The sequence below is a fragment of the Montipora capricornis genome, chromosome 7 (genome assembly GCF_036669925.1).
Source record: "Montipora capricornis isolate CH-2021 chromosome 7, ASM3666992v2, whole genome shotgun sequence".
NCBI lineage: Eukaryota > Metazoa > Cnidaria > Anthozoa > Scleractinia > Acroporidae > Montipora > Montipora capricornis.
This window is the reverse complement of record NC_090889.1, coordinates 28,958,638-28,971,013: the sequence shown is the minus strand read 5'-3', so window position 1 is coordinate 28,971,013 and position 12,376 is coordinate 28,958,638. Positions and strand designations below refer to the sequence as shown.

Here is a 12,376-nt window from a genome sequence, read left to right as displayed (position 1 = left end):
CATCTGTTTGATCCCGAAACACACCCTTGAATAAGAAGTGGGTCTCTGCTGTTGCGAAGGAAAAAACTACAACCGTTAAAAGCTCATTTGCAACTGAAGATGACATGAGAATGTCGAAACATGTTTTGTAAATTGAAAACTGTCGTTTCTTTCTTGAGAGTTATCGTTACTCTACTGTCTTTACGTCTATTTAATGGTTATAATCAATGTAACACTTGATATGTATTTTTATCAGTGAAATAAAGACTACTACTAACAACTACTACTACTAGTGCTCCCAACTGTGTGGCCTCGGCATCGCAGAGGTCACGGGTGCGAATCCCGTGTGAAGCCGCATGAATTTTCACTGGCAGGTGTCTGTATGAGACATCTGCCAGTGTATCCTAATAAGCGCAATCATTGAATACATTGCCAAGACAAAAGTCAAGTATTTTGCATGAAAGGGTGTCGACTCGTGATTATATCACTGATCAGCAAAATGGTTTCTTCTTCCACAAAGATCGCACACGGCTCCCCTCTTTATAAAGAACTCGCTAACCGCTCGATTTCCTCCACAATTGGCGAATCGTTTTTATACGCTTTTATCGTATCCGTCGGCACTCTTGGTAACGTTGCAGTTTTGTTGGTTTTGTATAAAAATCGCCGACTTCGCAACATTACAGCTTATTTTGTGATCTCCTTGGCCATATCTGATATCATCATGTTGGACCTCTGCGCACCATTTTGTATTGGTGCCATAATCGTTGGAGATTGGATTTTTGGGTACCTTCTTTGTCAGATCCAGGGATTCCTTGTTATGTGGGTAGCTTGCGCGTCACTCGGCACCCTTGCTTTGGTAGCCATAAACCGGTGAGTGAGAGTTTTTTCCTTAGTCAAAATTAAATTTGAGTTATTTGTCATTTTCTATCTTTTCTAAATCAGACAAAAGGAGTCACTGAGATTCCACCTCACCCAACGCAAGAATCTAGATAAAGCTCATCTCTCTTTGGTATGGAATTCGTTCAACTGCCGAAAAACGAAAAAAATGTGCCCTTATAGGTTAATCTTTCCTCGTGTTTGTCAAAGTTTCTTGACAAATGTTCGCCCCAACAATTTGAAGGAAGTGTTCAAATGTGGCTCGATTTCACATCCTATCCTCTCTTTATTTTTGACAAGATTTCTGAACAATAGTATAAGAGAAAAGCGTTACACTTCGAAACTGTCACAATAAAAACTGTGATGACTCCTTTTTGCTTTTTCTCGACTTTTTCAAGGGAAAACATACACTTTAACTTGAACTTATCTAAGCTAGCGTAGCGTTATTATTTTTGCACCTTCCTGGTAATATTACAGTAAGAACTGATAATTTTCTTTATTCTCGCAAACACCTGTTTTTTTATTTGTTAATCACGGCGGTAACGTGAATTTGACATCTAGTCTAATTTGAATTCAAGAAAATGTAAAAACCTTAGCGTGTATGTTTCGGTTCCCACGAATTAAGAATTAATACAAGCCACGTTTTCATGACAACTATTTCTCATCAAGTACTTCGCTGGTTCAGTGCTATTCACTAGTTTCACCGACTTTACAAAAAAACGAGAATACGTTATTTAGCGTTATTATGGTAGGACCCTCAAAAGAGACCCTAAACAGAAGAAGCTGAGGCCAAGCCGAGACCTTTTTTTACATGAGCGGAGCATTAAGCACTACATTCCCTTCTTTTAGGTATTTCCGCATCGTTAAAACCTCGATGTATAGAGTGATTTTCACTTCAGCCAAAGCAGAACTTAAAGTCCTTGGAGGCTGGCTTGCGGCCTTATCAACTCCTTTGACATACACCGCCGCTGGAAAGGATTACGTGTTTCAACCAGGGAAATTCTTTTGTTTCTTTGAATCCAAGTTTTCTTTGCTTGCTCTTCCGTCCTACATCTTCATCGGAATATCAATGGTAATTTTGATCGTTTGCTACCTAAGAGTTTTCAAAGCGCTTAAAATCCATGAGAGAACTGTGGCAAATAATCTCCGGAACGGAAATACAAGGAAGGTCTCTCTCTCGATAGAGGATATCAAAGTAACAAAAATCTTGTTTGCAACCGTGGTTGGCTTTATATTCTGCTGGACTCCAATTTTAGTCCTGGACGTTGTGGATAACTTTCTCGGGTCGGGATGGGAATTGACCCGCGAAACCTATTACATGTATACTATATTTGGCATTTCCAGTTCAGCAATAAACCCCATCATTTACGGCGTCATGAATCCTTCTTATCGGAGAGCCTACTTAAGGTTGTTCGGAATTCATCGTGTGGGACGAGTAGGTGGGGAATTGCCAAAGAAAATACACGATCACCCAAGGACCAAGGCTGTGGAAGCACATTTGCGGGAACTGAACAATTTGTCGATCAACTGAACCAGAAACCTTGGAACAACTCACCGGCAAGTTCACTTTTCTCTGGTACAATGGTACTTCAGTGAGAGGAACTGCGTTTCCTTTCTTTCACGACTTTTTCTCATTTTAGGTCTTGTTATCGCTCATATGTTTCAAGCGTTAGTTTTGTTTACATTTCCTGTTATTTTAGACAGATTCTTGAACTCCCTGCCTGACTGCATCGCTCTCGAAATCTACACCAAGAGAACCAACGAAAAGTCATGAGTTGCAAATACACGACTTTCACCCTGTCTAATCGGTTCATATACCGTTTGAGCTTATATGTGGAGACTGATTTCGCTGGTCGTTTTGTGAAATGGAAAGAGCTCAGAGTTAAATGAAACTTGATGAAGCAATTGTTTCAAACGCGCTTCATCATATAATTGCATTGCGGGGTATGAAATCAAATGAAACATGTTGCCTCGCAATGATGAGCGCAAATTTCTATTGCGTCGAGAAGCCTGAAATTTTTTTTTCAGGACTTCAACGGGATTTGAACTCGCGACCTCGCGATGCCGGTGCGATGCTCTAACCAACTGAGCTATGAAGCCACTGACGTTGGGAGCTGGTCACTTCTGAGTTCACAACTTCCCGTGATAAGTAATTATGAGTGAAAGGTATATATGAAATACATCATATATTATTGGACTGCGGGTATGAAATCAAATGAAACCATGTTGCCTCGCAGTGATGAGCGCAAATTTCTATTGCGTCGAGAAGCCTGAAATTTTTTTTTCAGGACTTCAACGGGATTTGAAGCCCCGACCTCGCGATACCTGTGCGATGCTCTAACCAACTGAGCTATGAAGCCACTGATGTTGGGAGCTGGTCACTTCTGAGTTTACAACTTCCCGTGATAAGTAATTATGAGTGAGAGATATATATGAAACACATCATATAATTGCATTGCGGGGTATGAAATCAAATGAAACCATGTTGCCTCGCAGTGATGAGCGCAAATTTCTATTGCGTCGAGAAGCCTGAAAATTTTTCAGGACTTCAACGGGATTTGAAGCCGCGACCTCGCGATACCGGTGAGATGCTCTAACCAACTGAGCTATGAAGCCACTGACGTTGGGAGCTGGTCACTTCTGAGTTTACAACTTCCCGTGATAAGTAATTTTGAGTGAGAGATATATATGAAATACATCATTTAATTGCATTGCGGGGTATGAAATCAAATGAAACCATGTTGCCTCGCAGTGATGAGCGCAAACTTCTATTACGTCAAGAAGCCTGAAAAATTCTTTTCAGGAGTTCAACGTTATTTAAAGACGCGACCTCGCGATACCTGTGCGATGCTCTAACCAACTGAGCTATGAAGCCACTGACGTTGGGAGCTGGTCACTTCTGAGTTTACAACTTCCCGTGATAAGTAATTATGAGTGAGAGATATATGTGAAATACATCATATAATTGCACTGCGGGTATGAAATACATCATATAATTGCACTGCGGGTATGAAATCATACCCGCAGTTCAATTATATGATGTATTTCATATATATCTCAAATAACCACTTTGAGTAGACTTCAGAACTGTCTTCCACTATTGATGTCATTGATGCCTATCTGACTCATTTAAAGCATATGTCTACTATATTGCATATATTCTCTGATATTTCTCCCTGTTTAAGAACTGAAAGCAAATTCACCTGTCGCCTTTGTTTGATGAATTTTCAATATCCTTCGTGTATTTAAGTAAATAGTTGCTGTTTTGTAACTATTTGAAAATCGGAAAATGCTCACCCAAGACAATAAGTGTAACAGAAAGCAGTTTGTGGGGTAATGGGGTAGGAGATGAAGCACTCCATTTGAAGGTCATGAAAAGGCAGGTTAACTAAGTTGCCAAGCAAAGAGAGGTCGCGATCCTCTCCAAAGGGTTGCAATCCCCAAGGTCATGACAACAAGTTGGCAATGCGAGGTTACAATCCGCGCCAAGGGATTACAATCCCCAAGGCCACAATCCTCTCCAGAAGGTTGCGAGGTCCTTACCTATCTAGGGTTGCGCCACGGGTTTCTATGATAACTGTGCGCGATCAGAAGGCACACAACCCTAGTACACTTAGTCTTTGGGGCAAAGGGTGACCCGGATGGGAACATTTCATCCCCACCCATATTTTACTTTACATTATTGACTAGATCATTATTTTACAAAGCGCAAAGTGGGATTTAACCCTTCGTATCAGAAAAGAATGTCATTGACACACTGCATGCGTCCGTGTTAAAATAGCTCATTAACTGTAACAAATCCACAGATAGTTTACAACTAACTAATTCCCATGACATGACCTGGGAAATGCTATTGAGGCACCAGGTATGAAAAGAGGGAGGGAATTTCAGTGTAGATGCTTCTGAGCTAAAGTGTTTTCGCAATAAAGACAGAACTGGAATGACGCAGTAGCAAATGTCAGACTAGACGTGCTAGTCCATAAGCACGAGGCGCCAAGGATGTGAATGGATAATAAGGTGTATCGACCGAATGTATGAATGGCGGCCGATATATTATTCTTTTGTTTATGTGCTAATCAGACCATCTAGCCTGGTTCTAAAGTAACATTTCTTTTGTATTTTGTCTTTGCTAACCAGGCTAGTGGGTCTAATAAGCGCAGACAACAGAAAATAGTCTTGGTTCAAATGCATATCCCTCGCAGAGGTCATAGTTGTCACATCAACTTAATTTATAAACCTTTATAAATTGTTTTTAGTTTATTCGGCCCTACGCCTCCCGTAGGCCATTTACCAACTCATATCCAACGTACGTTCATAGAGTCATTACTGGGTTGCCTATGGCAAACCAGTCGAGGTCTGCGTTGATTTCGTCGTTTTCTTATTTTTTTTCCGTGTCGGTAAAAGTCTTGCCTGTCACTCCCCTGCTAAGTGGTGGCTTTGTGCATAGAGCCTTCTGCGCTTATTTTCTTAGGATCGAGAGGGTAGTGGGAAATGCGTAGATTTCTCTGGTGGACACAGTAGAATGATAAACTTAACCGGCAATGGGGTCGAAAGTCATGTAACGCGAATGGCGTTTTAGTGGATCTTTGAACAAAATATACCCTTATGAAGCTCATGAATGGCAGGTCAATTGGATATACAGGCGGTGGAATCTTAAAAGCGACGAGTAATGGACTTCGACAACAATCTATCGCCCGTCGAGCCGAAATCAAAGTGAGCTGTATTTACCTGAAGTACATGGTAATTTGACACGATTGAGTTTCTTGCCTTCACGCACGCAATGAAATAGGAAGAGGTTCTCGCCTCTAAGAGCAAATATGTTGTTTGTTTCAATAAATTTTTCGCTGGAATTTTCTGCCTTTGTGAATTATAATATCATGTTGTGTATTGAATTTCCGAGCTTAAGGGTGAAATGTGATATGGGAGAAGTTTTTTAGTATTGCTCTGTAAGCAGGAAGGGTTCACAGGCCTGTTGGAAGCTTGCTTGAGTTTCAACAAAATGAGCCCCAATATCAGTGAAAAATTGTGACGCAGATGAATAATAAAGTAGCTGCCATTTCCAAAATGATGAAATTACCTGGTGATAAATAACGTCGAACGCGTCTTGGAGAGTAAATTTTGACTTTGCATAAACAAGAGTTGTGCGATTGTGATCTTTATTTTGACTTCGCTCATTTCATTGTCAAACTTTATAACACTTGACTGAAAGAGAAACTTACAAAAACCCGGTATCTTGCCATCATTTGACACAGATACTTCACTGTTTGGCGAGTAAACATGCCGCGGTAACTTAATCACGGTGCCCGCTGAATTCCGGCCATGTCACTTTCGATTTGGCGATTTATTTGAACGTAGCAAAAATCTCCCAAAATGTTTGTCGCTGATCGTAACTTTTTATATTCTATATTCACGGTTCAAAATTAATGTTGTTTTCATGTCGTAAATATGTTATTCTCGATCGACCGTCCTGGAGACTTCCTTCTGCTCTTTCTAAAAACTGTGTATCAATAGTTATTTACTTTTGCATCAATATTTGTTTTTGCATAAAGCAAGCTAACAAGATCTGTACCTTGCTGAGTTCGCATTTGTTAGCGTTAATAGTATTTTCCGATGCTTCCGATAGTCCGATGCTTCTGTTTTATGAGGGGTATATTGTTTTGGTCTCCCATCCAAACACTAACCCCGCCGAACAGGGCCTGACTTCAGTGAACTTCGGCATTACAAAGCTGTCAGATGCTCAGCGGGCACGCTTAAACTTGTGGTGAAAAGAAGTTTATCAACATGTCAGCCCAGAAGCCAATGTTTCTCACTTCCCATTTATTTTCTTCAATCTTTCTGGGTTCAGTACTTTGCTAGTAACCACATGTCTTCTCAGACTATTTACCCAAGACTTCTACCATGGCACTACAATAATAGACAATACCAAAACAATATCGTGCACTGTTAGAGCTACATATTACGCAAGGACAGATCTGTTTCGTCGTACGAACGTGTGAGGACCTGTGAGCCAAAGGGCCTCTTCTGGTATGACTTCTTAATGACCTTGAAAAAAATTGTTTGCAACGGTGCACGTACCACAGGCAACCCAGTGTACCCTCACGGAGGGTCTAGTTGTTGAATACGTCTGCCCACAAAACTGAAAATATACACTTAAGCGATACAGACTTCGTGTACAAGTCTAGACAATTAACTCATTGGATCAGGAAAGTAAATAATTGGAGCTCGAAAAGAATGCGGGATTAGGGCGGTGTCATATATGGCAGATTATGTGCCAAGTACGGTTGTTATCCAGATTAAAAATGTTCTGAAACCTATGAAAAAGGAGAGCAAAGCTTTTGTGTTTGCTCACTTAACCCTTTCACTCCCAAGAGTGCCACTTAATATAGATTTTACTCTGTTTAACGCCAGACGATTTTACTCGTCAATAGGGAACCCCACGGGGTGAAAGGGTTAATATGCAAATTTGTGTTGTTGTCGTCGCCGTTGTCCTTGCTTAAGTTCCGTAATAATAAGCGGCAATGAGCGCCTTTCCTTCACCAGCCATGTAGCCTGGCCGTAATCACTTAATTAACAAGTGACGCTCATCCAAAAAGCTCACCAACTTTGCACATGTCAAAAGATATCTTGATGTTGTCAATTTTACCAAAGACGGCAAACTAGTCGTCAAACGCGACTCGCCCCTCTCCCCCAGAAGTGTTAGGAAGGACTACGTTTTTGCAAACGTTGGCCGTGTAGCTCTTATATTTGAACAGACTTAACTGATTAGAGTGTAATGTAAAGTGCTTTGTTTCTTCCCCATATGAGCATGTGAGCCTTAGCCCTACTAATGGAAATGGGCCCATACAAGGACCCGGGTGGAAATTGAAGCCACGACCTTCGGGTTAGATCACCGCTGCTCTACCGACTGAGATACAAGGTGACCTGGTGGCTCAGTCGGTAGAGCAGCGGTGATCTAACCCGAAGGTCGTAGGCTCAATTCCCCGGCACCCACGTCAGAGTTTTTCTCTGTCCTTGTGTGGGCCCATTCCATTAGTAGGGCTATAACGCTCACATGGTTCGTATGGGGTAGAAACTTAGCACTGTACATTACACTCTACTCAGAAGTGTTAGCCTGACTGAAATGGTTGGGAAAGACCTCATGTAAATGGTATAGATGAAGGTAAATGAATATGGATGATTGAATAATGGGAAATCGTGGGACTCGTGGTGGGCATATACATGAGATCCCTGCCGATGAGTTACTAACAGCTCTTAGCATCCAGCTTAACATGGACAAAGCCGAAGTATCGACCGTTCAATTCAAGCTTGTTTTGACTGAGCTGTCTCAAGCCTATTCCCGACACATTGCCGTAGGTGTATCATTTGCCGCAAATAGTATATTATGCGCTTGCAAAATGAGTGTTACGGAAATGCTTTATGACCTCCACCACCACGACCCTTCAAGTGCACTGACATCACCGAACGTTGCGTGATGCCTTTATCCGCCTTTACTTTTAGCTTGGTCCATAGACCGAATGCATAAATGGCGACCAAAAATATATTCTTTTGTTTATGTGCAAATAAGACTCACTAGCCTCGTTTGCATGGACAAAATTCAAAAGAAATGTTGCTTGAGAGCGAGGTTAGTCTAATTAGCACATAAATAAAAGAATACATTCTTGGTCGACAATTATGCATTCGGTCTATTGGACGCACCAACGGCTAATAGAAGACGTTCCGACCAAACCCACGCGGCAGTTTGCATTTCAGTTGTCCGTCGCCGGTGTCACATCTAAACAATCAAAAAGCGTATAAGGTCCTATTCACTTGTGCGGTATATACTAGTTTTGGTTGGCGGCGCTTCAGTCCTTTAACACAGGCGTTATTAGGGCTTCGTCCCAATATCGTGCTACGTTGAGCACTAAAACAGCCTGTATAGGAGGTTTTCACGTGACGTCATCGCCGCCTTGTTTGTGGACGAAAACAAAAGATCTCTCATTAGCTTCTTTTGTTTGTCCACCAGAAGTAGTACATTTTTCTATTGTTACTGGTGTCTCTAGAGGTTGGTTGAAAACATCCTATATGAGGAGTGGAATCGGAAAGCAAGCTCTGTTTCGGTTTTTAGTTAAGTTTGCGATAGTGTTTACTCGCAAAAAATCGTGAACGGCTGATAAAGTGAAAACGCCCCTCAAGGCCTGCGCAGCGAAAAAATTAATCTCTTCTTGACCTGCGTTTTTTTCTTGTATGTTCATTGACAAGCAGGGAGAATGGCAAAAGAAACTGCAGTTAATTTGCATGATGAACATGAAAGCCATGGTTTTTATTAGAGTTAGGTCTATTGTTTTTCCTTCTTCTTTTCGTCGTTCTGGTTTCTGGGGTTATGGCCAGTTGACATAAATAAATTCACGTAGCGAGTGAGATGGTATTTTCGCAGGTAATGCTGCTTTTGGTGTTTTTATCTATGTGAGGTAACAGGTCGCAGACGCGAACAAGTCTGATATTTGAAACGCATATGTTGACAGCTTCCAAGTTGCTTCCTTTCCTTTTTCTTGCTAATACAGTCGGTTACTCTACGCAAACCAATCATCAACTTGAAATTTTATTGAAACCCCTGCTTGAGTGGGAGGTCCAGTCCTTCCCTTTTTCACTCAGAAATTACGATAAACGGTTTCCCCTGAAAAAAACACTGCATTTACTTTTTATAAAATAAATGCATATTTTCCAAATGTCAAATAATTTTCTTTTTTCTTTATGTTTTTACGCTGGGTTTTTCGTATCTACTCCTTGAGCCGGCTCGTAGCAATCAATTAATTTGTTTAAATAAAACGACATTTCCTAATATATCAAATCACAATAATATTCTAGAATGGGATCAAAATAGGCGGGGCAACCACTTTGAGTAGACTCAAGAGAGTATGAAGGAAAGAGAGGTAATCCCTCATACTGGCCCTATTCCCATTGTAATCCCTCTTAGGTTATTTCTGGATCTCCTGCGAGATCCGGTATTCCCACGAGGGTTAACTGATAGCCAATCATCTGTCCCCATTTTCGCGAACGACGCAAATCATTGCGCTCAGCTGTCAACATTGGTAAAAATGGGGAGATTTGATTGGCTATCAGTTAACCCTCGTGGGAATACCGGATCTCGCAGGAGATCTAAAAATAACTTAAGAGGAATTACGATGGGAATAGGGCCAGTAAGAGGGATTACTTCTCACCTTCATACTCTCTTGGTAGACTTCAGAACTCTCTTCCACCATTGATGCCATTGATGCCTATCTCACTCACTTAAAGCATATGTCTGCTACATTGCATATATTCTCTGATATTTCTCCCTGTTTAAGAACTGAAAGCAAATTCACCTGTCGCCTTTGTTTGATGAATTTTCAATATCCTTCCTGTATTTAAGTAAATATTTGCTCTTTTGTAACTATTTGAAAATCGGAAAATGCTCCCTGTATTTTCTTATTGTTCTTGTTTCGAGCAATAACATAATTTAGCATTATTCTTTCAAGTAATTTTATATGGCTTTAAAGACAAGACTTAAAAATCGGCTGCTCGCTTTCACCCTTTCGTCTGGTTCAAAATAAATGGTTGTTTTTGACATCAATAAACATACCTTTGCCACAATGACGATTTCCATGACTTTTTAGATGAAACTTTTAAATTACTGGTTGAAAGACGTCAGGATCATTCATTAACATCAGTGTTCTAATAAGTGCCGACCATCACTAATACATTGCAAAAAGTACACAAACGTCAGCCCCTTTACACGAAAAGGCGTCAACTCGTGGTTATATCACTGATCAGCAAAATGGTTTCTTCTTCGACGAAGATCGCAGACGAGTCCCCTCTTTATAAGGAACTCGCTACCCGCTCGATTTCCTCCACTATTGGCGAATCGTTTTTATACGCTTTTATTGTATCCGTCGGCACTCTTGGTAACGTTGCAGTTTTGTTGGTTTTGTATAAAAATCATCGACTTCGCAACGTTACAGCTTATTTTGTGATTTCCTTGGCCATATCTGATATCATTATGTTGGACATCTGTGCACCATTTTCTATTGGTGTTCTAATCGTTGGAGATTGGATTTTTGGGTACCTTATTTGTCAGATCCAGGGATTCCTTGTTATGTGGGTAGCTTGCGCTTCACTTGGCACCCTTGCTTTGGTAGCGATAAACCGGTGAGTGAGGCTGAGCTATTTCCATTGTCAAATTAAACTTGAGTTATTTGTCATTTTCTATCTTTTCTAAATCAGACAAAAGGAGTCACTGAGATTCCACCTCACCCAACGCAAGAATCTAGATAAAGCTCATCTCTCTTTGGAATGGAATTCGTTCAACTGCCGAAAAACGAACAAAATGTGCCCTTATAGGTTAATCTTTCCTCGAGTTTGTCAAAGTTTCTTTACAAATGTTCGCCCCAACAATTTGAAGGAAGTGTTCAAATGTGGCTTGATTTCACAACCTATCCTCTGTTTATTTTTGACAAGATTTCTGAAAAATAGTATAAGAGAAAAGCGTTACACCACGAAACAGTCACAACAAAACTGTGATGACTCTTTTTTGCTTTTTCTCGACTTTTTGTGGGGAAAACATACACTTTAACTTGACCTTGTCTAAGGTACAATTGTAGCATAGCGTCATTATTTTTGCACTTTCCTGGGAATATTACAGTAAGAACTGATAATTTTCTTTATTCTCGCAAACACCTGTTTTTTTATTTGTTAATTACGGCGGCAACGTGAATTTGGCATCTAGTCTAATTTGAATTCAAGAAAATGTAAAAACCATAGCGTGTTTGTTTCGGTTCCCACGAATGAGAAAAGATATGTGAGTCTTAAAAATGACAGCGCGTTGCAATTTCGTGCACTTCTGTCCCAGCAAAAGAATTAATATAAGCCACGTTTTCATGACAACTATTTCTCATCAAGTACTTCGCTGGTTCAGTGCTATTCACTAGTTCCACCGACTTTACAAAAAAAGTGAGAATATGTTATTTAGCTTTATTGTGGTTGGACCCTCAAAAGAGACCCTAAACCGAAGACGTTGAGGCCAAGCCGAGATATTTTTTTACATAAGCGGAGCATTAAGCACTGCATTCCCTTCTTTTAGGTATTTCCACATCGTTAAAACCTCGATGTACAGAGTCGTTTTCACTTCAACCAAAGCCAAACTTATAGTCCTTGGAGGCTGGATTGCGGCCTTATCAACTCCTTTGACATACACCGCCGCTGGTAAGGATTACGTGTTTCATCCCGGGAAATTCTTTTGTTACTTTGAGTCCAAGTTTTCATTGCTTACTCTTCCATTCCACATCTTCGTCGGAATATCAATGGTAATTTTGATCGTTTGCTACCTAAGAGTTTTCAAAGCGCTTAAAACCCATGAGAGAACTGTGGCAAAGAATCTCCGGAACGGAAATACAAGGAAGGTCTCTCTCTCATTAGAGGATATTAAGGTAACAAAAATCTTGTTTGCAACCGTGGTTGGCTTTATCTTCTGCTGGAGTCCAATTTTAGTCCTGGATATTGTGGATAA

General features: G+C 40.6%; 2 protein-coding genes across 2 annotated transcripts in view; both read left to right on the top strand.

The window, feature by feature from the left end:
- Positions 1-478: 478 nt before the first annotated feature.
- On the top strand, positions 479-2,386 carry LOC138055837 (melatonin receptor type 1A-like). Its single transcript, XM_068901707.1, has 2 exons — positions 479-849; positions 1,705-2,386. Exons 1-2 carry the CDS (start codon positions 479-481, stop codon positions 2,384-2,386), a joined length of 1,053 nt encoding a protein of 350 aa, XP_068757808.1.
- An 8,227-nt stretch (positions 2,387-10,613) lies between these two features.
- LOC138055836 (melatonin receptor type 1A-like) overlaps positions 10,614-12,376 on the top strand; it is a 2,019-nt gene continuing 256 nt past the window's right edge. The window contains exons 1-2 of the mRNA XM_068901706.1: positions 10,614-11,019; positions 11,951-12,376. The exon at positions 11,951-12,376 is cut by the window's right edge and continues 256 nt beyond it. Of these exons, the coding sequence (XP_068757807.1) occupies positions 10,649-11,019; positions 11,951-12,376 (797 nt within the window). The 5' untranslated portion in view covers positions 10,614-10,648. The remainder of the gene's footprint in view (positions 11,020-11,950) is intronic.

What these genes read in the sequence shown, in the direction of transcription:
- LOC138055837 (XM_068901707.1), top strand. Translation starts at nt 479, where the DNA reads ATGGTTTCTTCTTCCACAAAGATCGCACACGGCTCCCCTCTTTATAAA. An exon ending in GCTTTGGTAGCCATAAACCG is followed by an intron (nt 850 to 1,704) that starts GTGAGTGAGAGT and finishes CCCTTCTTTTAG; the next exon opens with GTATTTCCGCATCGTTAAAA.